The 27934-nt window shown below is 44.5% G+C and overlaps 2 protein-coding genes across 6 annotated transcripts in view; one reads left to right on the top strand and one right to left on the bottom strand.

The window, feature by feature from the left end:
* Positions 1 to 2114: 2114 nt before the first annotated feature.
* On the top strand, positions 2115 to 22009 carry LOC129190999 (mitochondrial intermediate peptidase-like). Of its 2 annotated transcripts, XM_054793899.1 has the most exons (19): positions 2115 to 2771; positions 2921 to 3094; positions 3220 to 3308; positions 3383 to 3469; positions 3555 to 3618; positions 4642 to 4824; positions 4968 to 5124; positions 5254 to 5302; positions 5936 to 5996; positions 6086 to 6138; positions 8492 to 8645; positions 8724 to 8801; positions 8875 to 9082; positions 9459 to 9568; positions 9645 to 9719; positions 13362 to 13478; positions 15052 to 15173; positions 15284 to 15357; positions 20524 to 22009. In XM_054793899.1, exons 1-19 carry the CDS (start codon positions 2625 to 2627, stop codon positions 20622 to 20624), a joined length of 2103 nt encoding a protein of 700 aa, XP_054649874.1. In that variant the 5' UTR covers positions 2115 to 2624; the 3' UTR covers positions 20625 to 22009. The 2 variants fall into 2 exon arrangements, with proteins under 2 accessions (XP_054649874.1, XP_054649875.1); XM_054793900.1 differs by lacking the exons at positions 2115 to 2771; positions 2921 to 3094; positions 3220 to 3308; positions 3383 to 3469; positions 3555 to 3618 and adding an exon at positions 3668 to 4044.
* The window catches only part of LOC129191000 (tumor necrosis factor receptor superfamily member 19-like), a 29399-nt gene continuing 19360 nt past the window's right edge, over positions 17896 to 27934 (bottom strand). For 2 of the 4 annotated variants that reach the window (XM_054793901.1, XM_054793902.1), the window contains exon 10: positions 17982 to 18259. In XM_054793901.1, the coding sequence (XP_054649876.1) occupies positions 18228 to 18259 (32 nt within the window). In that variant the 3' untranslated portion in view covers positions 17982 to 18227. Of the gene's footprint in view, positions 27764 to 27934 lie in introns of all 4 variants that reach the window. The other 2 variants (XM_054793904.1, XM_054793903.1) reach the window with 2 other exon arrangements.

Below are 27934 nucleotides of genomic sequence, written 5' to 3'. Positions count from 1 at the left end.
TAAAATGTTTGAAAGGTAAAAAAACAACGTCACTCTTGAATGCATTTGAAAAACCTGAAAATATTCGAAGAAGTTTATCATACAATTGTGTGAAAGTGTGTGAGTGTGTGTTTTGGGTTTTACCTTGTGCCTTGAAGTTGTTACCAAATTGTATGTATGTACTTTTTGTTTGTTTAATGTGTGTGTTCTATTCTAACAAAAAAATATATAAATCAAAATAAAAAATCTTCCTAGCAATTGCTTTTGTGTGTATTTTTTCAGTAGCGAAAAAAAGTAAAATAAATTATGTAACAAAGAAAAGACGGCTTATAAACTGTCCACTTGCACAGTGATATAAAAAAATACTGATCGTGTTGTTATTTCTCAGTATCTATCTTAATGACGTTTTTGTGGGTGGAGCGGGGACGATCGACGGATGGCGTAGATTACAAACGCCTATCATATGACGAAAATAGGCCGACCGGATGTAGTAGCGTCTGCACGTGCGTAGAACCCAGTTGAACCGATTGCGTTCCGGGTACGTATTGCGCAGTGACAGTATTTACGCAGGTGGGTTTATGGCACTGAACTCTATACTACTGGAAGGGGCGTCCCTGCTGACAGCCTGAAGCCATTGGTCGGCCATCTTGCTTCACCCAAAAAAGCACACAGGCATACACATACATGTATCTTCATACACTACATTTATTATGTTTCGGTATAAAAGTTAACACGAATTAACAAAAATTCAATTGAAACAGAGTAAATTTACTAGACCCAAATCTCAAAATTTCTCTCCAGTTTAAGTTTTTTTTCCTACCTCTATGGTGTGAAATTACAATGCATAACAAGTCAATTTCAGTGTTCACAAGGTATTTGTTACGATCAGGATCTACATAGTATCAAAGTTAAATGCAACGCATACCTTTAGAAGATGATCAGGAAAGTCAAATATTGTTGGAACTGCATTTTGTCGTAATCTAACAGTCTGGCCGGTCCTGTCCAAGTTCTCCTCGGTGAAATGACTTGAACAGAGTTGCGATCTGGCTGCAGGAATCCACCTGTCTCTCCGCATATTTACTACCCATTGCTTTAGAAGTTGAACATTGCAGTGTGGAAATCTAAAGGAGAATAAGGGCTCATTTACAACTACTTAGATGAAAAGATGCTTACAGATTTAAAGTATCTATTTTTTAAACTATTTTTATTATTTATAAGCATTTACCTACCTGTGAAATGTAAGTCCCTTGTCGTGATTTGTATCACAATTTGTGCAATTAATAGCAGCATAAGGCCTGATCACTGGTGGTGTTGAAACATCATACAGAAGAGAGGTGGCGGACCTCATAGCTTGGTGTCATGATAACAATCTCCTTCTCAATACAGATAAGACTAAAGAGATGATCATTGACCCAAGAACAAGGGAAAAGGAGCCGCATAGACCCCTGTTTATTGATGAGACTGAGGTGGAGAGGGTGAAAACCTTCAAGTTCCTTTGCACACACATCAGCGAGGACCTCACCTGGTCTCACAACACCCAACAAATTCTGAAGAAGTCCCAAAGGAGACTGTACTTCCTGAGAAGACAGGAAATTTGGCATGTCCACCACAATCTTGATTTGCTTCTACAGATGCACTATGGAAAGTGTCCTTACCGCCTCCATCACTGTTTGGTACGGTAACTGTACAACACGTGATAGGAAGGCAAACAGCTTTTACCCACAGGCCATCAGGCTTCTCAACAAAGCACTCACACACGCTGCACGCAACACACGCACACACTCATAGCATTTTATTATTTATTTATTTGTATTAATGTCTCTTCTGTTGTTGTTGCTTAATTTATTGGTATTTATGTTTCTTATGTTTTATTCTTTCTTGTGTTTTCTTTCTTTTCTTGGGAGAATGAACAGAATAAGAATTTCATTGCATAGTATAACTGCCTGTTCTACTATGCATATGACAATAAAACTCTTGAATCTTGTATCTCCAACTCCTCTTAGTTATTGGCTTTCTTGTTTTGGGTGCAACAACATGGCGACTTCTATACTTCCGGTGGCTTCAGGCCTCCAATGAGCAGCAAGCGATCGGGGCCATTCCAGTTATAGAGTTCAGTGGTTTATGGTGAAGATCGGCGTCGCATAGTGGGGACGTCACGATGTTTCAACACCTAATTTAGCTTGCCGCACTTTCGACAGACAGTGTTTTTATTCTTAAATAATTTCCCCATTTCGACTACCGTATCATGCCGCACATTATACAGGATATGCTGCGATCCATCGTAGTTTAACCACGATTAATTTCCTAGCGGGGAAATATGTATACATTTTTAACTAAAATATGAGCTGCGGCACGCAAGGTTGCGTCAAATGAGCGTCCTAAGAGCAGCATGTCAACTGTATTTACTCGATTTGCTGGTAGCCACGTGTGTGACAAAAGCTGCATTTTTGGCTTATAATCACAACACATAGGGCGTGTGTCTTCATATAGTGTGTATTGTTTAAATCGCATGCTTTCGTTAAATTCGCCTGACTTTACGCTACTAAGCTAGCACAGAAGCTAATGGTTAGCGCGTCCTCTGTCAGTATCCACAACAACAAGAAGTAGCATCAGTTACGGCAGTTCAATAACAGGCTACAAAGAAGATGTCTGCTAGTAAAAGGTTGTTTTCGTCTGTAATGCCGAGATGTTTGTGGACATACTTGCGCAGGAGTGTCACAACATGGTCACCGGTTGGTGCAGCTTTCAACGCCAGACCCCACAAGAGACTGGACCTCTTCGTGAAAAACGTGGTTTGTATTTACTTCTCCAACCAGCAAGTCTGTGTTTGGTTTCCTGTATGTTTCGGCATTGTGGTGACGTATCATCATACACATGATGTAGGATATCTACTTATTCAGGCTGCTTGAAACATGGCTGATGTGTCCTTCTGTGGCTGCAGGGTTTGTTTGGAGTGCCAGAGCTGACTTCACCATCAGGCTTCCAAGTTGCCACAAAGAAAGCTCTAAAAAAAACACAGCTCTTGGTTGACAAGGCGTGTTCCAGCACACCGGGGGTTGACACTGTCACAGCTTTCGACCAGCTCTCAGACGCTCTTTGTAAGGTGGCAGACCTGGTAAGTTCAGTTGCTTGTCTGAGTCCGAGCTGAAGTCTCATGAGATACGCTGAGGTCGTTCAGTCCCTTCCAGAACATTTACGTTCATACTGTTTCTCTCACTCCCCTCCTCATCCCATTTCCAGGCGGATTTTGTCAAAGTGGCACATCCGGATCCGGCATACCGCGAGGCGGCAGAGAAAACCTGCATGGAGATTGGCACAGTCGTGGAGAAGTAAGCGGCAGCACATCCTCCTGCCGTCAACAGTGTGCTCACTAAGAGGGAACATGCTTCATTGTACGTTTCAGATTGAACACGAACGTGGAGCTGTGCAAGAGCTTGAAGGATTTGCTGGAGAGCCCAGACCTTGTGGCTCAGCTGGATCCAGACACAAGGTCAGGACGTCCCATTGCTTTCTCTTCCTAAGAATCCATGCATCCACTCATGCAGTGTGTAGAATCACTGTTCTTTCTTTTGTAGGAGGGTGGCAGAGTTGTTCATGTTTGACTTTGAAATCAGTGGTATTCACCTGGATGACAAGCTGGTGAGAGGCTTGTTGGGTGTTTATGATGCCAAACTGACCTTTTCATGAAAATCTATCACGTTTATGCTGTGTCCCTGCAGCAGGGCTTCCCAAACCGTCTCAACCTGGGACCCACGTTTTCCAACGGTCATTTAGTTGCATCCCACTTTCAAGTCATTGTTATTGTTATTTTTGTATTTCATTTTCTTGTCAATACTTTTATTTAAATCAAACCAAGCAAATGCATTTTTAATGTCACCTTTTGAAACATTGAATCGCTTAACTTGTCCAAAGTGCATTTTAGAGGAATTCATGAAGGCATCTAAGGAAGAACACAACCGTATGCATGGAAATAATGCATATATTCAAATGAAATATCACAATGCCACTAAATCATCTGTTGCACGTAGAACTGTGCAATCGATGGACACGATACCAAAGAGGAAGGTGACTACAATATTGCAGAATATTACTTTCATTTTTGACTTGATTGTGATGTCACTTTTTTATTTGCTGTCTGCGCCCCGCCCACACTGCATGAAAAATGTCCAAATGCAAACGTTGACAGGTGTGCCCTGGAGCAGCCTTTTCCTACATGTTTTAAACCAACCCGTGTAGATGTGTTTCTATATCTAAAAATACACGAAAGGTATTATTAACGTTCTACTTTTTTTACATGACACCTTTTTGCTCACGTTTCCTTCTTCTTGTACCTTTTTAATCTTGTAATATTAACATTTTATTCTCATAATATTCTGACTTTATTATCCGAATATTGTACCTTTTACCCACCCTCATTTTCATGAAATTGCAGCTTATTCTTTGTTCTGTTTCTCATAATATTCAGACTTTTTGAAATGATAGTATTTAATATTTTAACTTTATGCTGTTTTTGCCTCCTAATATTATGAATCTATTCTACTCATATTTCATCTTAAGAACAGCAAAATTACATTTGTGCTGTTGTTTAATTGGATTTGACCTTTAGCATCGCCAACAGTGTGTCTTACCCCCCCCACCCCCCACCCCCACCACCCCCTGCAGAGGAAGGAGGCGGTTGCGCTCCATGTGAAGCTCTTGGATTTAAACCACGAGTTCCTGGTGGGCTCTCACATGCCCAACAGAATTGCCAGGTCTGCCATCCCCGAGCATCTTCACGTGCACTTTGCCAGCGAGGGGAGCTTTGTGCAAGTGGGAGGACTCCACGCAGACGCACCTGATGATTTGGTTTGTGAACATCACTGGTGGCGCAGCAGGTGGCGCCTTTGCCTCCTAAGTGTTTGCGGGGCCTGCGTGAGATAATGATTGATTGATGATGATGGATATTGGCTGCCAGTGGTGAGCATCCAGACTTCCTGTCGCTATTGCAGGTTCGAGAAATCGCTTACAGGATTTACCTCTACCCAAACGCAGACCTGATGGAGTGTCTGGAGGAGCTGCTGAGGTGCAGATACAAGCTGGCCAGACTGGTAGGATACGAGACGTACGGCCACAGAGCCCTGAAGGGAACCATGGCAACAACACCAGGTGAGTCATGGCCCCGCCCATTGCTAGTAATAGAAGTAGTACTGTATAATAAGTAGTACTGTCATTATTGGTAACTACTTGCACACACGCACGTTGTTGTCGTTGTGATGATTGGGTGCTGCTTTGCAGAGACGGTGATGAGCTTTCTCCAGCTGTTGACAAACAAGCTGTCCGACAGGTACGCTCCCCCCTCCCGAAAAGTCTGCCAATGATTGGAGCTTATGCATGCCAGCCGATGCAAGGTGTGCTCTTAAAAAGTATCATCAGGACTACAGACATTCTGAATGGCCCTGCTGCCTGTTGCATGGCAGATCAACATGGTGCTTTTGGGGCCTTTTGAAACTAGCTTTTAATGCTAATAGCTAGCATCCTGCAACCTGCGTTGATACACTGTGGTCACATGGGAACATCGCTTGCCTCAGTAGATGGTTGCTCATGTGCTCAATCGAAACGTGATATGCAAAATGCTAAAGCTAGAGCCTAGCAAGACAGTGCTAACAGCAAAAGTGCTGTTATGTATGCAGTTGGCAGTACACACTGTACTATACTGTACTGTATGCAGTTGGCAGTACACACTGTACTATACTGTACTGTAGTGCAGTGGAGGGTACACTACTATAGTGTAGTATACTGTACTGTATGCAGTGGAGGGTACACGATGATGCCAGTCATGGCAGTAATCCACACGGTGTGGTGAGAATGAGGTGTGAGGTACCTGCTGAAGGCGTGTTGTGCAGTGAAGCATGAATGGATGAATGGTGAAGTTGTGACTTCCAATGATTGTTTGTGTTGTTTCCTCCTGTTGTGACAGAACAGCCAAGGACTTTCAGATGATGCGAGACATGAAGAAAAAACTCAATCCTCGGAGTTCTGTAGGTGACTTTCTGTTCCTGTCATCACCGCCTCACCGTGCTTGGAATCCATAGGAAGTCATGTTGTGCGTGTGCGTGTGCTGACACAGGAGCTCATGGCGTGGGATCACCCGTACCTCAGCGGAGTCTTGCGTGCAGAGAGGTGAGTTTCCTCCACGTTAAGGAAGCGTGTGGTCTTGCTAATTCCACTCCGCTGTTTTCAAGTGGTGGGGGCTTATGTGGCACGGCCCCTCGTTGTCAGGCGGGACAAAAGATGTTAGGAAGTAGAGAAGCTTGGGAGTGTTGTCTTGCATGTCTTGCCCTCGTACGCCTGTGGAATATCAGAATATCATAGAATATAGAATATAGAATATCATGATGGGTGGATAAGAATATCATAGAATATAGACTATAGAATATCATGATGGGTGGATAATAATATAAGAATATCAGAGAATATAGAATTTAAGGATATAGAATATAAGAATATAGAATATAAGAGTATCATAGAATATAAGGATATAGAATATGAGTATAGAATATAAGAATATAGAATATAAGAGTATCATAGAATATAAGGATATAGAATATAAGGATATACAATATAAAAGTATCATAGAATATAAGGATATAGAGTATAAGGATATAGAATATAAGAGTATCATAGAATATAAGGATATAGAATATAAGCATATAGAATATAAGGATATAGAGTATAAGGATATAGAATATAAGGATATAGAATATAAGGATATAGAGTATAAGGATATAGAATATAAGAGTATCATAGAGTATAAGGATATAGAGTATAAGGATATAGAGTATAAGGATATAGAATATAAGGATATAGAATATAAGAGTATCATAGAGTATAAGGATATAGAGTATAAGGATATAGAATATAAGAGTATCATAGAGTATAAGGATATAGAGTATAAGGATATAGAATATAAGAGTATCATAGAGTATAAGGATATAGAATATAAGGATATAGAATATAAGAGTATCATAGAGTATAAGGATATAGAATATAAGGATATAGAGTATAAGGATATAGAGTATAAGGATATAGAGTATAAGGATATAGAATATAAGGATATAGAATATAAGGATATAGAGTATAAGGATATAGAATATAAGGATATAGAATATAAGGATATAGAGTATAAGGATATAGAGTATAAGGACATAGAGTATAAGGACATAGAGTATCAGGACATAGAGTATAAGGACATAGAGTATAAGGACATAGAGTATAAGGACATAGAGTATAAGGATATAGAATATAAGGATATAGAGTATAAGGATATAGAATATAAGGATATAGAATATAAGAGTATCATAGAATATAAGGATATAGAATATAAGGATATAGAATATAAGAGTATCATAGAGTATAAGGATATAGAATATATGGATATAGAATATAAGGATATAGAGTATAAGGATATAGAGTATAAGGATATAGAGTATAAGGACATAGAGTATAAGGATATAGAGTATAAGGATATAGAATATAAGGATATAGAGTATAAGGATATAGAATATAAGGATATAGAGTATCAGGATATAGAATATAAGGATATAGAGTACAAGGACATGATGATGTGTGTCCTGCCATCTGTGGGCTCATTGATGCTACCAACGAGCAGCCAATCCCTGTAAAGTTCTCGTATCTGCTGCGATGTGCAGTAGAGCTGCTGCACGAGGCTACTGTGTGACCGCTGGGGGTGTGAGTGATTGTGACGGGGGGGACGCTCGTTGGGGAAAGAAACCGCAGGGTGACAGAAGAGAGTCGCCAAACACGACGCCAGTCGTTTTTAACAAAGACAAAGTCGCTGGGGGTCACTAAAGTCTCCGGATCAGTTCAGAACAACGGAGTGAAAAAGGTAGACAATGCTCCAGTGGGGGTTTATTTACCTGCCGGCTCAGATCTCTCTTCACAGCCACCGCATTACTGCAGACCCTCCAACCTTCCCTCACTCGCGAACAAGAAGACCCCAACATACTTGAACTCCTCCACCTGGGCCCAACCCACCCTTTTCCCACTGAGAAGCCGTGAGAACGTGTGGTAATGAAGCACGTGTTGATGCCACCACTGCTGCCAGTCTGGCAAGGAGTTGGTAGCGGTCATGAAGGGTATGGAGCATCAGGGAAAGGTTTGATTGGAGTGGCCAAGGTCACATTACGCACGTGGGGGTGGCACCAAGTTGGTACCTGGGATGTCTGGATGGCCAGCGGGGTGGCCACCACCATGTAGCTCTCTAAGGTGGATGTGAGGATGTTTGTCTGGTCATCTCCTGTCTTTGGTGTGTTTTTGAGAAAGTTCCAAAGGAATATAAGATGCTGAAGCAGCCTCGTATTTCTTTAAACCAGGAAGTGTTTGTCATCTTCTGGCATTGGTGTGTGTTTGAGAAATGTAAGATGCTAAAGCAGCCTCGTATTCGCTTCCACTCACTTACTAAACTCTTAACATGAGAAAGTCATGAAGAATAACGTTTGTTGCCATGGTTCAGGTACAACATCGAGCCCGGTCTGTACAGCCCCTACTTGTCCCTGGGGTCCTGCATGGAGGGCTTGAACATCCTCTTCTCTCGCCTCTATGGCCTTTCCCTCATGTCTGAACCCCCCGGCGCCGGAGAGGTGTGGAGCGATGATGTCCGTAAACTGGTACGTCGTCGTCTTGGCCGTGGTTGCTGATGAGGTGTTGACTGGTGCCAGTTCATTTCCTGTGCATGTGTCTTCCAGGCTGTCGTCGATGAGAGGGAGGGGTTACTCGGATACATCTACTGTGACTTCTTCCACCGGCAAGACAAACCCAATCAGGTGAGCACACACACTCACACACCTACACAAGCACGTTGGAGCAAACTGATGCCACCATCTCCTCCAAACGCAGGACTGTCACTTCACCATCCGCGGAGGTCGCCAGTGCCAGGAAACGGGCCAGTATCAACTGCCCATCGTGGTGCTGATGCTGAGCCTCCCCCATCCTACACAAAGTGCCCCCACCCTGCTCTCTCCTGGCATGATGGAGAACCTCTTCCATGAGATGGGCCACGCCATGCATTCAATGCTGGGACGCACCCGCTACCAGCACGTGACAGGTGAACTGAGCACGTGTAATAATGCCACGACGACGACGCGTTTCATTCATGTATTATTTATTGTGAGCAGTTAGCGTACTGTAGCATGTACACAGGAAATAGCACAATCAAGTCCACAAGAGACGGGGGGGGGGGGGAGGGAAATAATACAAATAATCCATAATTTGACCTATCTGAGGCTGGAAATGGAGGGAGGAAAAGTAAAACTTCCTCAGTGTCACCCCAATCTCTCAAAGAGATACCTCCATGACAACCCCAGGCTGCTTCCTCACATAGCAGGATCTTCAACACCACAAGGGGAGGCAACATTGGACACAAATACCAGGTACCATCTCATCACCACGTATCATCCAACAATGTCTTGTCCGCCCTGTAGGAACCAGATGTGCCACCGACTTTGCCGAAGTGCCCTCCATCCTCATGGAGTACTTCGCCACCGACTATCGGGTGGTCAGCCAGTTTGCACGGCATTATGACAGCGGACAGGTACACTTGGAGAAAGCATCATGAAATAATCCGCTTCCGTTAGATGACCACCACTGATGGCTTCTTTGTCCTCCAGCCTCTGCCTGAGAGTATGGTGGCTCGTCTGTGTGAGTCTAAGAAGATGTGCGGCGCTGCAGACACACAATTGCAGGTGCAGTGTTCCCTCATTGATCGCAGGGGATAGGTTCCCAAAATAAGTAGCCAACTTTATTTGTTTCTAATGATTCTATACCAGGGGTGGGCAAACTTTTCGGGCCGGGGGCCACATTGACTTTTAAAATTTGACAGACGGGCCGGGTCAGCACAAGATACGATACATATAAAAAAGCTGCGTTTGTTAACAGTACATATGAAACATAAACAGAAAAAGCATTAAAGTATTAACATGCATTTGCTTGGAAATAAAACCAGCTTGGTTTTGAAGGCTCTGACATTGGCTTGCATTTCATGTAGCTCCAAAAACCAAATCATCTCCCGTTTGAGCTCCCACACACGTTGACATACTTCTCCCAAACTTCACCAGCGGACATTAGAATGGTAAAGTAAGTCCGTGTGATCTGCGCCAGTTTTTTCAAGAAAATGAATCAACTGATGATGGTGAAGTCCCCTCGCTGGAATAAAGTTAATGAGTTTCACAACCGGCTTCACTGCGTGGTCAAGCTGCAACACGGATGTACACAGCACTTTCTGGTGACTTATGCAGTGTAGCCATGAGTAGCTCGTGGCCATTTTCATTTTCTAAAAGTAGCTCTCACAAGGAAAAACGTTGGTGACCCCTGGTCTACTGGCACGTAAACACACACTGAGACCAGGGGGAACTCTCACATGACTATACAACCCCCTCTATTGGCAGCAGCAGTAAATACAATAACACACACATGCAACAGAGCACTGATAGATAGATAGATAGATAGATAGATAGATAGATAGATAGTCGAAGAAGGAGAGGAGGAAAGTGTGTCCGTAGGAAGAGAGAGAAGAGGAACGCCAAGAGTATGGGACTGAGAGTAGGGACGTTGAATGTTGGAACTATGACAGGAAAAGGTAGAGAGTTGGTTGACATGATGCAGAGAAGGAAGGTAGACATACTGTGTGTCCAGGAGACCAGGTGGAAAGGTAGCAAGGCTAGAAGTTTAGGAGCAGGGTTCAAGTTGTTCTATCATGGTGTAGATAGGAAGAGAAACGGAGTAGGAGTTACCTTGAAGGAGGAGTTTGTTAGGAATGTCCTGGAGGTAACAAGAGTGTCTGAGTGATGAGTCTGAAGCTAGAAATGGAAGGTGTGATGGTCGATGTTGTTAGTGGGTATGCTCCACAGGTAGGATGTGAGCTGGAGGAGAAGGAGACATTCTGGTTGGACTTGGATGAAGTGATGCAGAGCACACCTAGAAGAGAGAGAGTTGTCATTGGTGCAGACTTCAATGGACATGTTGGTGCAGGAAACAGAGGTGATGAGGAGGCCATGGGCAGGTTTGGTATCCAGGAGAGGAATGCAGAAGGACAGATGGTGGTTGACTTTGCAAAAAGGATGGAAATGGCTATAGTGAATACTTGCTTCCAGAAGAGGCAGGGACATAGGGTGACCTATAAGAGTGGAGGTCGGAGCACACAGCTAGACTACATCTTGTGTAGACGCTGTCATCTGAAGGAGATCAGTGACTGTAAAGTAGTGGTAGGCCATAGTGTTGCCAAACAGCATAGGATGGTGGTGTGGAGGATGACTCTGGTGGTGAGGAAGATGAAGAGGACAAAGACAGAGCAGAGGACAAAATGGTGGAAGCTGAAAAAGGAAGAGTGTTGCATGACTTTTAGGAAGGAGTTAAGACAGGCTCTGAGTGGTCAGGAGGTGCTTCCAGATGACTGGACAACTACAGCTAATGTGATCAGGGAGGCAGGAGAGTACTTGGTGTGGCATCTGGAAGGAAAGTAGACAGGGAGACTTGGTGGTGGAATGAGGAGGTACAGGAGTGTATACAGAGAAAGAGGTTAGCTAAGAAGAAGTGGGACACTGAGAGGACTGAGGAGAGTAGACAGGAGTACAGGGAGATGCAGCGTAAGGTGAAAGTAGAGGTAGCAAAGGCCAAACAAGGCGCTTATGATGACTTGTATGCTAGGTTGGATAGTAAGGAGGGAGAGACTGATCTATACAGGTTGGCAAGACAGAGATACAGAGATGGGAAGGACGTGCAGCAGGTTAGGGTGATTAAGGACAGGGATGGAAGTCTATTGACAAGTGCCAGTAGTGTGATGGGAAGATGGAAAGAATACTTTGAAGAGCTGATGAATGTGGAAAATGAGAGAGAACAAAGACTAGAAGAGGTGACTTTTGTGGACCAGGAAGTAGCAAAGATTAGTCAGGATGAAGTGAGGAGGACATTGAAGAGGATGAAGAGTGGAAAGGCCGTCGGTCCTGATGATATGCCTGTAGAGGTTTGGAAGTGTCTAGGAGTGGTGGCAGTAGAGTTTCTGACTGGGTTGTTCAACAGGATCTTAGATCATGAAAAGATGCCTGAGGAATGGAGGAGAAGTGTGCTGGTGCCCATTTTTAAGAACAAGGGAGATGTGCAGACCTGTGGCAACTACAGAGGAATAAGCTGATGAGCCATACAATGAAGTTATGGGAAAGAGTAGTTGAAGCTAGACTAAGGGCAGAAGTGAGCATTTGTGAGCAGCAGTATGGTTTCATGCCAAAAAAGAGTACTACAGAGGCAGTATTTGCTTTGAGGATGTCGATAGAGAAGTACAGAGAAGGCCAGACGGAGCTGCATTGTGTTTTTGTAGATGTGGAGAAAGCTTATGACAGGGTGCCCAGAGAGGAACTGTGCTATTGTATGAGGAAGTCTGGAGTGGCAGAGAAGTATGTTAGAGCGGTACAGGACATGTATGAGGACTGGAAGACAGTGGTGAGGTGTGCTGTAGGTGTGACAGAGGAGTTCAAGGTGGAGGTGGGACTGCATCAGGGATCAGCTCTGAGCCCCTTCTTGTTCGCTATGGTGATGGACAGACTGACAGATGAGGTTAGACAGGAATCTCTGGACTATGATGTTTGCAGATGACATTGTGATCTGCAGTGAGAGCAGGGAACAGGTGGAGGAGAAGCTAGAGAGGTGGAGGTTTGCCCTGGAAAGGAGAGGAATGAAGGTTAGCCGCAGTAAGACAGAGTACATGTGTGTGAATGAGAGGGACCCAAGTGGAAGAGTGAGGTTACAAGGAGAAGAGATCAAGAAGGTGGAGGATTTGAAGTACTTAGGGTCAACAGTCCAAAGCAATGGAGAGTGTGGAAAAGAGATGAAGAAGCGTGTACAGGCAGGATGGTACAGGTGGAGAAAAGTGTCAGGTGTGATGGGTGATAGAAGAGTTTCAGCTAAAATGAAGGGAAAGGTGTACAAAACTGTGGTGAGACCAGTGATGTTTTTTGGTCTAGAGACAGTGTCCATGAGGAAAAGACAGGAGACAGAGCTGGAGGTAGCAGAGATGAAGATGCTGAGGTTCTCTCTGGGAGTGACCAGGAAGGATAGGATCAGGAATGAGTACATCAGAGGGACAGCACATGTTAGAGGTTTTGAAGATAAAGTCAGAGAGGTCAGAGTCAGGGACTGAGATGGTTTGGACATGTCCAGAGGAGAGATAGGGAATATATAGGTAGAAGGATGCTGAGTTTGGAACTGCCAGGCAGGAGGCCTAGAGGAAGACCAAAGAGGAGGTTTATGGATGTAGTGAAAGAGGACATGAAGGTAGTTGGTGGTTGACATGAAGGTAGTTGCTCTACCTTCTATTCTCTATTCTCCCCTGGCAGGTCTTCTATGCTGCCCTGGACCAGATTTACCACAGCAAACCCCAAAATTGCTCAACCACTGAAATCCTACAGGAGATGCAGCAGAAGTTCTACGGCCTGCCTTACACACCAAATACAGTATGTGAAGGAGCCATTTATTTGGGGGGGGGGGGCTATATCGGTGTGCTATGTTTTGTTTGATCTCTGGCGGGGGGATGGAGGTGTTCTTTTAAGTGCAGAAGTGACAGGACATGAGGTCACCTGACAATTACACAAGCCATCCATCTAACATGGACTCCATCGTGTCTCCAGTATGCATGAGTCTCTCAATCAGTTCATCAGTTAGCCTCTTCTACTTCCCCCTCAATCATAGTTTTTTTGTCCTAGCAAAGGTACGAGTCTATGCTTCCGACCTTGTGGGACGTAGGCCCATTTCTGTCCCCGAGTGCACATGATTGGGTGAGTTTGGTGTGGAGGAACAAGCCCATCAGACACCTTTGGGATAAACTAGAACAGACGTGTAGCCTGCTGGCCCCCTCTCAGGACACACTCCAAAATCTTAGAGAAAGTCTTTGAAGAGCTGAAGCTGTTGTACGCCCAAAGAGGGCATTTTCACCTTCAGGTGTCCCATTACTTCTGTCAATATAGTGTGCTTGTGCAGCACTGATGGCGTCTTATTCAGTCCGAGCAGTTTGAAAAGATGAAAGGCATTCTTTCCAAGCAGTGGTAAAATGAAAGCCATCCACGATGCCGATGTCATACAGTATCATGATACAGCCATGTGCGGTAGTCGACTAGAAGAAAAGCCATCCACGATGCCGATGTCATACAGTATCATGATACAGCCATGTGCGGTAGTCGACTAGAAGAAAAGCCATCCACGATGCCGATGTCATACAGTATCATGACACAGCCATGTGCGGTAGTCGACTAGAAGAAAAGCCATCCACGATGCCGATGTCATACAGTATCATGACACAGCCATGTGCGGTAGTCGACTAGAAGAAAAGCCATCCACGATGTCGATGTCACAGTATCATGATACAGCCATGTGCGGTAGTCGACTAGAAGAAAAGCCATCCACGATGTCGATGTCACAGTATCATGATACAGCCATGTGCGGTAGTTGACATGGCGCTGCTCAGTGGGGGTGTTGGACGTGTTGCATGGGACATGTTTTGTCCTCATAGAAAATCAAATGTCGTTTAACACAGACCACATGCTCTACTTGTTATTTGGCCCCCCCTCATCGATACAGTCACTTTTCAGGTACTTAAGTGTTTCCTCTTTTGGGAATGAATAAAGAAAACTACAAACCCTTCTGCTGGTGGGGGCGTGTGTAGCCTTTCATGTCTCAACTATGGCAGCTGCTGTCTTTCCGAAGTGACTGAATTCCCCAGCAGCCCCCATTAGTGGAGATCACAAGAAAGCTTGTCTTCACCGTCGTGGAGACAGACCCCCCCCAGGCAACAGCAGACAGACGAGATTAACCCCTCCTACTATTTTGAAGTTTGAATGTTTTGTCCTTTTTGAAATGGGAGCTCCCAGCTTGTTGTTCTGTTTTTGTCATTGGGGGAAAAGTGAACACTAGAGAGATGCCAAGAAACATTTCAACTTGAATGTCTTTTCATTGGTTTACCATCCGCCAATCAGATGCATCGCATGTCAGTGAAGGCACTCGGTGCTTTAGTGGAATGTCTGTGTTATGCAGGCCTGGCAGCTGAGATTCAGCCATCTGATTGGTTACGGGGCCAAATACTATTCATACCTCATGTCCCGAGCTGTGGCCTCCATGGTGTGGAAGCAGTGCTTTCTTCAGGACCCTTTGAACAGGTGAGACGCAGCGTTCACAGACATGTTGCTGGAGGCCGAGGACTGATTTCCTCTTTGCTGTGTGTGCGTGCGTGTGTGTGTACGTGCACGTGCACGTGCGTGTGTTTCAGGGAAATGGGTGAGCGTTATCGTCGAGAGATGCTGTCCCATGGAGGAGCCAAGGAGCCAATGCTGATGGTGGAAGGTAACACACTTCATCACTGATCAGGCTCACACAAACCAACAAATAATAGGAACATACTGCAGCGTGTGCGCGTGTGCGTGGTGAAAGTGGATGTCATTCCAAAAAAGTCGGTTGCGCCTTTAAACACCCGCACACGTCTTTGGCATCCGCCCTCAAAGAGCCGCATGGATGTTAGTCAGGTTGAGCAGTGATTGAATCATTTGTTGTGTACTTGTACAAGGCGTGTACTTCTACAGGGCGTGTACTTCTACAGGGCGTGTACTTCTACAGGGCGTGTACTTCTACAGGGCGTGTACTTCTACAGGGCGTGTACTTCTACAGGGTGTGTACTTCTACAGGGCGTGTACTTCTACAGGGTGTGTACTTCTACAGGGCGTGTACTTCTACAGGGCGTGTACTTCTACAGGGCGTGTACTTCTACAGGGTGTGTACTTCTACAGGGCGTGTACTTCTACAGGGCGTGTACTTCTACAGGGCGTGTACTTCTACAGGGTGTGTACTTCTACAGGGCGTGTACTTCTACAGGGTGTGTACTTCTACAGGGCGTGTACTTCTACAGGGCGTGTACTTCTACAGGGTGTGTACTTCTACAGGGCGTGTACTTCTACAGGGCGTGTACTTCTACAGGGTGTGTACTTCTACAGGGTGTGTACTTCTACAGGGCGTGTACTTCTACAGGGCGTGTACTTCTACAGGGCGTGTACTTCTACAGGGTGTGTACTTCTACAGGGCGTGTACTTCTACAGGGCGTGTACTTCTACAGGGCGTGTACTTCTACAGGGCGTGTACTTCTACAGGGCGTGTACTTTTACAGGGTGTGTACTTCTACAGGGCGTGTACTTCTACAGGGCGTGTACTTCTACAGGGCGTGTACTTCTACAGGGTGTGTACTTCTACAGGGCGTGTACTTCTACAGGGCGTGTACTTCTACAGGGCGTGTACTTCTACAGGGTGTGTACTTTTACAGGGTGTGTACTTCTACAGGGCGTGTACTTCTACAGGGCGTGTACTTCTACAGGGCGTGTACTTCTACAGGGCGTGTACTTTTACAGGGTGTGTACTTCTACAGGGTGTGTACTTCTACAGGGCGTGTACTTCTACAGGGCGTGTACTTCTACAGGGTGTGTACTTCTACAGGGCGTGTACTTCTACAGGGCGTGTACTTCTACAGGGCGTGTACTTTTACAGGGTGTGTACTTCTACAGGGTGTGTACTTAGCAGTTGAACACACCTCTCCAGCTTTGTCTTGGGGAGGTTGACCTGCTCCCGGATGCTGATGCTGATGATGATGCTGATGCTGATGGTGGTAAAGGATGTGTGTAGCTAATGCGGCTAAATGCTAAATGCTAGTGCTTCACTTGAGTCATTCCACGATGGGGGAAGAGGAACAGCCCCCACGTCAGGACTTTGCAGCTTCACAAATACTCAGAAGCTAAACTGTTTTAAAAAGTCTTTAGTTTTCTTTCAAGAAGCTAAGCTTTGACAGCAGATCTTTTGATCTCATCATCCAGAGCACAAACGTTGCTATAGAACAGGGGTAGGGAACCTATGGCTCGGGAGCCAGATGTGGCTCTTTTGATGCCTGCATCTGGCTCTCAAACATGTCTTAAAACGATAAAAATGTATTTTTGTTTTTTTGTTCGCTGACCTTTTAATGTACATTACAGAAATCACAGTGTTAAAAATAACACTCAAAATATAAAACTTTGTTATGCATTTTAGTCCATCCATCCATTTTCTACCACAATGCGGGTGGCCAGAGCCAGTGACAGCTGTCCTTCCAATATTTTCCGGGTCAAACACCAAAATTCGATTATCACTGGATAATGCGGTAGCCTATTCGCGGTAGCCTATTCGCATGAACTTCCCTTCCTTAAATCAAATAGTCAGATCGCTAATTCTGGAAAAAGAAAAAGATACGGAGTACGGTGCAAAAGCACGCAGCACCAGAAGTCGCATTAATGGTAAAAAGTAGTTTATTTATTATTGGATTGCTTCAGTGTAACAATGTTAATAAAAAGAATAACTTTAGAGGTCCTCCTTAAAAATGCCCACATTTACTTGTACTCAATGTTAAAAAATATTATATGGCTCTCAAGGAAATCCATTTTAAAATATGTGGCTTTTATGGCTCTCTTAGCCAAAAAGGTTCCCGACCCCTGCTATAGAAGATGGAGTGTTCTCTCGTTTATTGGGGAGGATAAGCAGGCAGTGATGATATGTTTCATCTTACACTTTACACTCAGACAGGCGTGAACATTTTCTCCCATTTCTGTCTTGTTGAAACACTCTCCAAAAAGAATGGTCATGATCATCTACAAGGTAGGACATGACATTATGAAGCGACTCACATGTATTTCACTCCTCTGATTGTGCCTCTTCATCCTGAAGTGTTTTGTGTCCTTGTTAAAACATATTGTTGCCGTATCCTCATCCTCCAACTGAAGATTCATTTATAGCACACGTGTCAAACTGGTGCCCTGGAGGGCCGAGACGCTGCAGGTTTTCTCTCCAACCAGTTTCTTCAGCAGGTGATTTCATTGATGAGCTCCTTCCCTCAAACTGAAGGTGTTGATCATTAAGATCACCTGCTTTAGTGACTGGCTGGAAAGAAAACCTGCAGTGTCTCGGCCCTCCATGGCACCAGTTTGACACCCCTGATTTAGAGCGTTCCCTACAGCCACGTAACGTCCAGCTTCCTTCAGCATGTCCACAAGTCCACCTTTTAGTGCGATGGTTAGCATCCTCCGCTGGGAAAATGTGCAACCATGCAAGTTCAGAGTCTCTGCAAGCCGTTTGCTAGCGATGAGACGACAGCAAACACAGCGGTTCAGCACAAAGGAGATTGATTGACAGTGGTCTACAGCCAATCAGGACGCAGAAGACAATGCATGTTCATGTGCTGTTAAAAAAAAAAAAAAAAAAGCATTAAAATTGAAAAAAAAACCTGCAAAACAGCGAGTCGGTGAAAGGTGAACCACGATGGCGCAAGGGAAGTCTCACTCCTCACTCCTAAACGTTTACCTGTGGAATGTTTCACTACTTCCTGCACGACCTGGTGTTCCCTCACCGGGTGCTGAGTGGAAACGTTCCCCAAGCTGTGGGACCACTTGCTAACAATAGTCATGTGATCATGGGATCATGCTGTCTACATTGTGATGTGGTGATGACACCCAACAAATGATCAGCAGCGGGGCTTCAACAAGAAGTTCCCAGAGGGAGGAGCGTGACTGAAGGAGCAGAGAAGGCGTGCTGTGTGCATTCCTACCTGCTGTGAAGGCTGGCGTTCAGATGAGAACAACACGCTGGTGGTCAAGTACTGGAACATGGAGCAGATGGACGTGCATTCAAACCTTAAGAGAAGTTCAGAAAGCCTCAAGTGGAGCCTTACGCCTGAGAGTGGCAAACACCTGCTTTCCACAGCTTTTACCCTGATGGACCTGATGGACATCACGGGCAAAAGTGTCATCCCCTCACTGCGGTGTGTCAGGACAAAGCACTCCAGAAGAGGGGGGGGGAGCTGAGAACAGTAACCTCAGTAGACGCTTGGGAGCCGAATTGGGGGGGGGGGCTCCTGCTGCAACCAGGCCATCCGTCTCTGGATTGACGGAGCTTCACGCTGGAATGCTGACCACTTCAAGGAGCTGGCAGCCTCGCTTGCAGGTCGACCCGCAGGGCGCGAACTTCCAAACACGCTTTCTGCTTTGCCTAACCCCAACCCAGCACACGCACGTGCACTAGTTGTCCCTTGTGTATTTATATTTATTTATATTTATATTTTTATGGAATTCAAACTATAAAAACATACATTAGGGCCTACTTGTTGGGATGAATTTTGTGCTTTAGATGCTTTGCTGAATAAAGCTGTTTAAAGAGGCCTTATCCTTTCTACTTTATATTCCATCCATCCATCCTCTGCTTATCCGAGGTGAGGTGGTGGGGGCAGCAGGCTAAGCAGGGAAGCCCAGACTTTCTCTCCCTCACCGGCCACTTCGTCCAGCTCATCCCAGCGGATCCCGAGGCATTCCCGGCCAGTTGAGACATAGTCTCTCCAACGTGTCCTGGGTCTTCCTCGAGGCCTCCTATTGGTCGGACGTGCCCTGGAAATCCCTCCCCAGGGAGGCATCCTGACCAGATGCCCGAGCCGCCTCATCTGCCTTCTGTCAATGTGGAGGTGCAGCGCTTCTACTCCGAGTTTGTCCCGGATGACAGCGCTTCTCGCCTTGTCTCTAAGGGGGCGCCCAGCCGCCCTACAGAGAAAACTCATTTGGGCCGCTTGTACCTGCCATCTTGTCCTCAAGGTCACTACCCAAAGCTCATGACCAGAGGTGGGGGTAGGAATGTGGATCCACCCCTAAATTGAGAGCTTTGCCGTTGGGCTCAGCTCCCTCTTAACCACGGAGTCCGCCTCACGCAGACTGAGCCACCTGTCCATCCGGCCGGCCGTCCAAAATGCGTTTGGATGCAAAAAGAAGAGGTTCTCATGATAACCTTTGGAATTTAAACTGGCGATGCGTCTCGTGTGGCCGCCTCGTTCCCCAGGGATCCGAGGCCCGTGCAGCCATCATGGCGTGTAAGACACCGACGTTGCGTATCATCTTGTAGCCGGAGGACGGGGTGGGGCGTCGGCTCTGTAAGAGGAGACGGTCGTGTCTCTCAGCCACTTTTCTGCTCTATCCTCCACGAGTATCCAATGTGTGTCACATCCTCCGTCAACCTTTTTGCATCTCCAGTCATGCGTGCTTGTGCACACGTGTGTGTGACCCATGTGGAGACGGGGGGGTGGGTGCTTGGAGCGCCTATTTACATTGGCAGGCCCACAAGGGGAAAGGGAGAGACTTCAAAGCAAGCGTCCAACTGAAGTGTAAAGTGAGCAAAGAGTCCACGCATCAGCTGCCACACACATGAACACACGCTTGCGCACACACACACATGCGCACACACACACACAGCACTCATGTTTATTCAACAGTAGTCAACCGTCTAATGATGATCACGTGTGTTGGCTTGTTTAGTTTCAGAAGCACATTTGATGAGCACATTGACTTTTCTTCATGCTGAAAGTCATCCAGGGTTCACAGAAGAGCCCCCGCCCATGGAGCCTCAAGCAAAAACTCCGACCAAATGACGTGTTTCATAGTGTGTGTGTGTGTGTGTGTGTTGCAGGTATGCTGCAACGCCGGCCCACCATGGAGGACTTTGTGGACGCTCTGGTGTCGGAGCTCCAGCCAAATTTTGAGACCTTCATCATGGACTCTGAGAGCTAAAAACTGTGGTTGCAATGAGTACAAGTGGGGGCTACCAATTACAAAGAAGTGTATCATAAATGACCTGATTTGGAAAGCTCATGGTGGCGCCAGGTCGGGCTAACTAGTCAGTCTTAGCACATTCACAGTCCTTAGCAGCTCCCGCTACTTCTGTGACATCTGACCCCGGCTATGCCTGCCACGGTCGTGGACCGGCTGTGGGCGGTTACTTGCAGTGTGACATGTGATATTTCTATGAAACAGACGAGTCATGACAAGTCCTGGCTGCTTTTTCATCCCTTTTTCCAACCTTACTTTTCTAAACGTCAGCAGGTGTCATTGTTCTCTTGTCCAACAGCACAATCATAAAGGAAGAAAAGACATAAAAAGAGTGAGTAGTTGTCCTTGTTCCAAGTGGTTTATTAACAGGAGTGTAAATTGGGTGCGTTTGTGACCATCAACGCTACGCGAGTGGCAGAAAAGCGTTACTTGACTATTTTACATCATCTACAAGCCACTTAACGTCCCTCCTTGTCTTTGGACGTTCAGATGGTCTTCAGTGGGCGTCGCTCACCTCTTGACGCACACGCGGCACAAAGCAGAGCAGATGTGGTCAAGTCAGTACAGTCCTCCATGTTTGAACTTCATGCACGTTCACCCCGCCGGCCCAGAGAGTTCACATTCTGCACGTCAACCATGTTTTTCTCTGCGTGCGTGTGCGTACTTTGTTTGGACCCTTTTTGACGGGAGGGGCTCCGAGGGTGAGCTGCGGGCATTTCAAAGCCACCGCGCTGGAGGGAGTGTGAAAGGGGATCTGGTCGCTGCTGCTGCTGAAGAGGCCAGGCTACTTTCAGTCAGCCAGACAAATGTGAAATGTGTCATCCTAGACCAAGAGCAGGAAGACGAAGGCCGACAGGCGCTGATTAACAACACAGCTACACGTACACACGTACACGTACATACATCAGACATCTCTTGTTCGTCTTCAAGCACCCTTGCAGCCAAGCAGCGTCGTGCTCAAGTGTTCTAGCGATGCTGTAAGCAGCAAACACGCTACATGTAACATGTTAGCATATTCCGCTTGCAGGTGAAACTAAAATGCAGTGTAACCGTTACAGAGCAACTTGACTTGGCCTGTAGACGCTGGAAAGCATAGACGTGCTGTATACAGACGCTGATCATCATCATCAACGCCATATGGGAAGTGAATACAAGTCATGCTTTCATAAAGCGCCTTTCTACAAAGACGTTGAACTTGAACATTAAGTTGTATGACACCCCCATCAAGCATGCCCAAAGCCATTTTGGAAGTGATGAACAAAAATGGCGGAGCTCCTCATTACTGAGTCCTATGACAACATGTTTGGTTCTGGTTTGGAGAGTTTTTGGTTCTTTTTTAAGTGATGGTCTTAAACTTTTGATCAGCTGATAAACAGCCTATTTGAGTTTGTTGTTTCCAATAAATGACTTTTTCAAAATGTTTCACTCCCCCTTCTTGCTTTTGCATATTGTAGCTTTACTTAAAACCTCATTAAGATCCAAATGTATATATGTGTATGTACTGTATATATGGAGGTATACTGTATGTGTATGTATATATGGATGTATACAGAGCCATGTCAAAAAATTAGAATATTGTGTAAAAGTTAATTGTTTTCCATAATATCATTTTAAAAAATAAACCTTCATATGTACTAGATTTATTACACATCAACTGAATTGTTTCAAGCCTTTTATTTTTTAAATCTTGATGTTTATTGCATTTAGTTCATGAAAACCGAAAATCCATGTGTCAAAAAATTTGAATATTTCATCAAAACAATAAAAAATGGGATTCATAATACAGAAATATCAATCCACTGAAAATTATGTTTAATTCCTGTATTCAATACTTTGTTGCAGCTCCTTTTGCACAAATCACTGCTTTAATTCGGTCTGGCATGGAGGCAATCAGCCAATGGCACTGTTGAAGTGTTACGAAGGCCCAGGATGCTTCGATAGCGGCCTTCAGCTCATCTCTGTTGTTGGGTCTGATGTTACTCATCTTCGTCTTCACGACACCCACAGATTCTCTCTGGGGTTCAGGTCAGGTGAATTTGCAGGCCAGTCCAGCACAGTAATACCGTTGTCAGGAAACCAGGTACTAGTGGTTTTGGCGCTGTGGGCAGGTGCCAGGTCATGGTCTCCAAAAAGGTTTTCAGCAGATGGAAGCATGCAGTGCTGCAGGATCTCCTGGTAGACAGCTGCATTGACTCTGCACTTGATGAAACAGAGTGGACCAACACCAGCACATGGCATGGCACCAAATCATCACAGACTGAGGAAACTTCACGCTGGACTTTAGACAGCTTCTGTCCTGTGCCTCTCTAGTCTTCCTCCACACCCTAGGACCTTGATTTCCAAATGAGAGACATTTGCTTTCGTCAGAGAACAGGACCTTGGACCACTGGCCAGCAGTCCAATTCTTTTTATCCAAAGCCCAGCTCAGACGTTTCTTTTTTGTTTTGGGGTCAGGAGTGGCTTGACCCTGGGGATCCGGCTTCTGTAGCCCATTTCTAGGATACGTCTGGACTGTTTTCCTTGAGGTCCACACTCCAGCCTCATTCCACTGCTTTGTGAGCTTAGTCAAATTTTTGAAGCGGCTCTGCTTCAGAATTTTCTGAAGCTTCCGTACATCTCTCCTGCTTGTGCAGCGTTTCCTCCCACATTTTGATCTTCCAACAAGCTTTCCTCTTATGTGCTTTGGAACAGCACTTTGAACAGCCAACTTTTTCTGAAATGTATTTTTGTTTCTTTCCCCCCTGATGGAGGATGTGAATAGCGGTCTTCTTCTTATCAGTCAGGTCAGAAGCCTTCCCCATGATTGTGGTTACGTGATCTGAACCAGGCTGACAAGTTTTTATAGGCTCAGGGAACCTTAACAGGCGTTTTGAGTTGATTAGCTGTTTTTTAAATTGGCAAACAGAGTACAGTAGACGCCCCTACAACGTAAATAATCCGTTCCGAGAACCTTTATGTTATAGGGATTTTATGTTATACGAAGCGTAAAATACATGTAAATAGCCTAATCCGTTCCAAGATCTTCCCAAACTCACCCCTTTGGCACTTCAAAATATTCAAAGTCCACCAAATATGGTGGGAAAATATACGAAAACGTTAGCATAAACATAGTAGAGTAACATTACAATATAAAATAAGGTAATAAATAAGATAACTGTAAATGAATAAAACTGAAAAACAAAAACAATCCTACCATTCACGAGATGTCTTGATCAGGAGCGCAAGTGGAGGCAGGAAGGAGGAGGAGGACTAGCCTGAGTCGAAACGCGACTCAGAGAGTCTAAGAGTCAGCTGGTCTCTACATGATAATGTTGTGTGCCAAATTTTAATTTGTAACTTAACTTAATTGTTTACGTTAGTTTCAGGGGGACTACGAAGAGGAAGGAGGTTGAAGGGACAAGCCTGTCTCTCACACAAACTCACGTACGTGCTGTATAAGCCAGCCAATGAGATGAGAGCGTAGGCGGTGCCCCGATAATCAGCCAATTAGATGAGAGCGGAGGCGGTGCCCCGAAAATCAGCCAATGAGAGCGTGACCAAGTGTTAGTCTGAACTTGCGCCGACTTGAGGCATTAATAAAGTTGATTGAAAAAAAAAAAGACTTGCACTGACTTGACACTTTATGTTATATGGAATTTCTTCTGTAATACGAAGCAAAAACTTTACATAAATTCTTTATGTTCAGTGGAATTTATGTAAAAGGAGGTTTATGTTATGCGAGGTACTACTGTACTTTGAGACTGAGTAACTGAGTACTGTCAGAATATTCTAATATTATGACACATTGATTTGGGGGTTTTCTTGAGTTGTATGCCATAAAAACTAAATTAAGACAAAAAAAGGTTTTGAATTGTTCACTGCATGCACAATCAAGCTAGAATATATGAAGGTTTCAAAATTTGAATTATATTACAGAAGAAAATGAACTTTTACACAATACACTAGGGCCCCAAGTTACCAACACCCGACTAGCGAACATTCGCAAGATACGAACACAAGCCGACTGGTCTATATTTTATTTTATTTTGTGTGTAGTCAGTCGCTCAATCAGTATTTATACTGCTACTGTACATGCTTGACCAGTAGAGGGCACTGTGACACTGCTAATGCAGCCTTAGAGCTAACGAGACCAACACAGGAAGAGTTAGACGCTGGGGAGATACAGTGTAAAGCTAAATGGAAAGATAAATTGTACAACCCGGACAGAGCGTGTGATTAAAGTTTATGAAGAGTTAATAGGCCTGCTTAATTCTACACCACCCACAGAACACTACCTCTTTTAGAAGAGTCTAACCACCACCACCATTTGTCCTTTTTTTCAATATCTCCTCCTCCTCCTCCACAACGACGTATGCTCGACCACTCCTCTTCAAAGGTAAATAACATTTATCATTACGTATTACTATATCACTTTTATTATTGTTTTTTTCATTCATTATCCTGGTTTAATATTACTACTGCATCCAAACTCATATTTACATACATAAACATACACTGTGTATGTATACATGTACATGTAGTACCTAGATCATTGGTAATATTACCTTTTCCCTACTTAAGAACAATTCCACTTAAGAACGGTCATCTGGAACCAATTGTGTTCGTTAGTTGGGGACTTAGTGTATTCAAATTTTTTGACATGGCTCTGTATATGTATGTGTATGTCTATATGTATGTATATGTGTGTATGTATAAATGTGTATGTCTATATGTATGTATATACTGTATGTGTATGGATATATGGATGTATATACAGTCAAACCTGTCTTAGCGGCCACCTTTATAGAACGGCCACCTGCCTATAGCAGCCACTGAAAAATCCCCTGCAGCAAATGTACATGTTATAGACCCTGTGTATAGCAGTCACCTGTCCAACGCGGCCAGCGGCCACCCATTTTGTCTCCCTTGGTCAATATCTGACTGCATATAGCGGCCAAATTACCAACTCAAGTAGAAGCTTCATGCACGAAAAAGTTTCGTTTTTCAGTCAATGAAGCCGCCGTGTGTAGACTTTAATTACTGAGTCCTAGCTCAGTCACAATCATTCACAAGATCCACACAAACTGTCAGTTGTTCCACATAAAAAAGCCGTCTTCTTTTGAGCTTGCTATTTCCTGGTCAAACATGTAACTTTAAGAGCATTTGCACCAAAACATTACCACAAAGTAGGCTGGGAACAGGACGTGCTCCCAGCGACGCTACAATAAAAAAAAACATACGCTAGCATGCATGCGGCAGCGGGAGCAAAACTGAGTTGGGTTGTACTTAATTGAAGTATTTTAGAATGTACTCACGTTATTTTTCATCAATCCTCATCCACAAATCCATCAAAGTCCTCATCTTCTGTATTCGACACAAACAAAGCCGTCTTCTTTTCCGTTCGCTACTAGTCTGTTAACTTGTCAGTGTTATTCAGCTCCGAAGCAAAGAAGGAAACTTCTCCTGTTGCTTCTGCCAACTTTATTTATTGAACGCGGCCACCAGACAGCAGCTCAGAACACACACACATCTCTCAGCATCGTCTCTCCTTCCTGCTTGCCCACAAGGCAAAGGTCAAACAAGCCCCACTACATAGCTGTCCAGCCAATGCCTGTAAGAAATGACACCGTTTATTTCCTGGTGTGCACTGGTCAATACTGTAATGCCGCTTGTTGTGGGAAAGGAGAGACTCACGTCGCCGATGCACTTTAATGGCTTTATTAACAGCGGAGAACACTGCAGGACTTTACATCCACGCCAACATAAACACACTTCCCAACTCTCTCCAAACTCACAGCTAGCACTGAGCCTAGCTCTCCTGCTCGGGACGCCCACCGTCACTTCCCGTCACTTCCTGATGAACTAAAGCTGTAATGACACTCTGCCGTATAAAAAGTAAAATATTAAAAACAAGCGTAAGACATTACGAGCACAGCTTTGTTCTGTGGGTGGTGGATATATTCTATCAGTTATTATTAAGCCTCTAGCTTCCTTTTAGTAAGTAAAAACCTTGGCTATGATTGCACTACATTGTCATGTAGACCTACAAAGTACACTTGGAAGAACAAGAGGAGAATAAATGTATTGCAACTGATGTGAAACTGATGAGGGGTAGGATTAAATAAGCTTTGCTTCTTCCTACTCCTTTTTGGTACTATGTGATGTGCTACTGTTTGACTCATATGCATGTTCAGGATTAATTAAAACCATGAACCATGATAATAACAAGCCTAGTAGTGCTGTACAACTTTTATCCGCAGTCCGCAGTGCCATCTACTGGTCAACATTATTATTATTTTTTTTCCCCTTTTTTCTTTTTTTTCCTCTACTGGTCAACATTCAAACTGGACGCCAACCTGTCTATAGAGGCCACCTGTCTATAGCAGCCACTTTTGCAGACTCCCTCTAGTGGCCGCTATAGACAAGTTTGACTGTATGTGTATGTCTATATGTACGTATATGTGTATGTATATATGGATGTATATGTGTGTATGTATATATGTGTATGTCCATATGTATGTGTGTCTATATGTGTATGTCTATGTGTCTATATATGTATGTCTATATATATGTACTGTATCTATGTGTATGCATATATGGATATATATATTTATGTATATATGTGTATGTGTATGTATACCTGTATATGTGCATGTCCTTATGCATGTGTGTCTATATGTGTATGAATAGTGTGTATAGTTGTGCTCTAGAGCTGATGATGTCATGTGAATTAGTCCTGTGGGCTCCATAAAGTTCTAATCTTAGCCGTCTGAGAAGATGAAATCGATGGTTTTTGGTTTCTATTAGCGTGTGCGTGTGTTAATGTCGAAACAGGAGGAATGAACTGAAGTGTTTTTGTAGAAAGGCGCCTTGTGAAAGTAAGCATGTTGACTTGGATTCACTTCCACGTGGACATATCACAGCAGTGGACAAACACACTCTATGCGGCGTGTGTCTATGTCTATGTTGAAGCGCACATTTACACAAAAAGATGTTCTGAAAGGCAACGTCTGTTTGTTAGCGGGCTGCTTCCTGGTGGCTCCGTGGTTCCATGATGCCCTTTTGCACAGGTAGGTAGTTGTGTGTTGAGTTGACTCAGGAAAGCCAAAGGTGGATGTGTTCTGTGGTGAAATCATCATCATCATCAGTTATCTTCAGCACTTTGAGCTCGCATTATCGGCGTCACGCAAATCATTTCAAACGTCCACCGAGAGGCCGCAGTGCTCCAAACTCATCCATCCATCCAGAAATCATACTCCTTCCAGCAGGACGCTTTGCTCTCTCAATGTCAA

Source organism: Dunckerocampus dactyliophorus, chromosome 12 (genome assembly GCF_027744805.1).
Source record: "Dunckerocampus dactyliophorus isolate RoL2022-P2 chromosome 12, RoL_Ddac_1.1, whole genome shotgun sequence".
Lineage (NCBI taxonomy): Eukaryota > Metazoa > Chordata > Actinopteri > Syngnathiformes > Syngnathidae > Dunckerocampus > Dunckerocampus dactyliophorus.
Note: the sequence above shows the minus strand (reverse complement) of the source record. Positions and strands in the feature narration are given on the sequence as shown.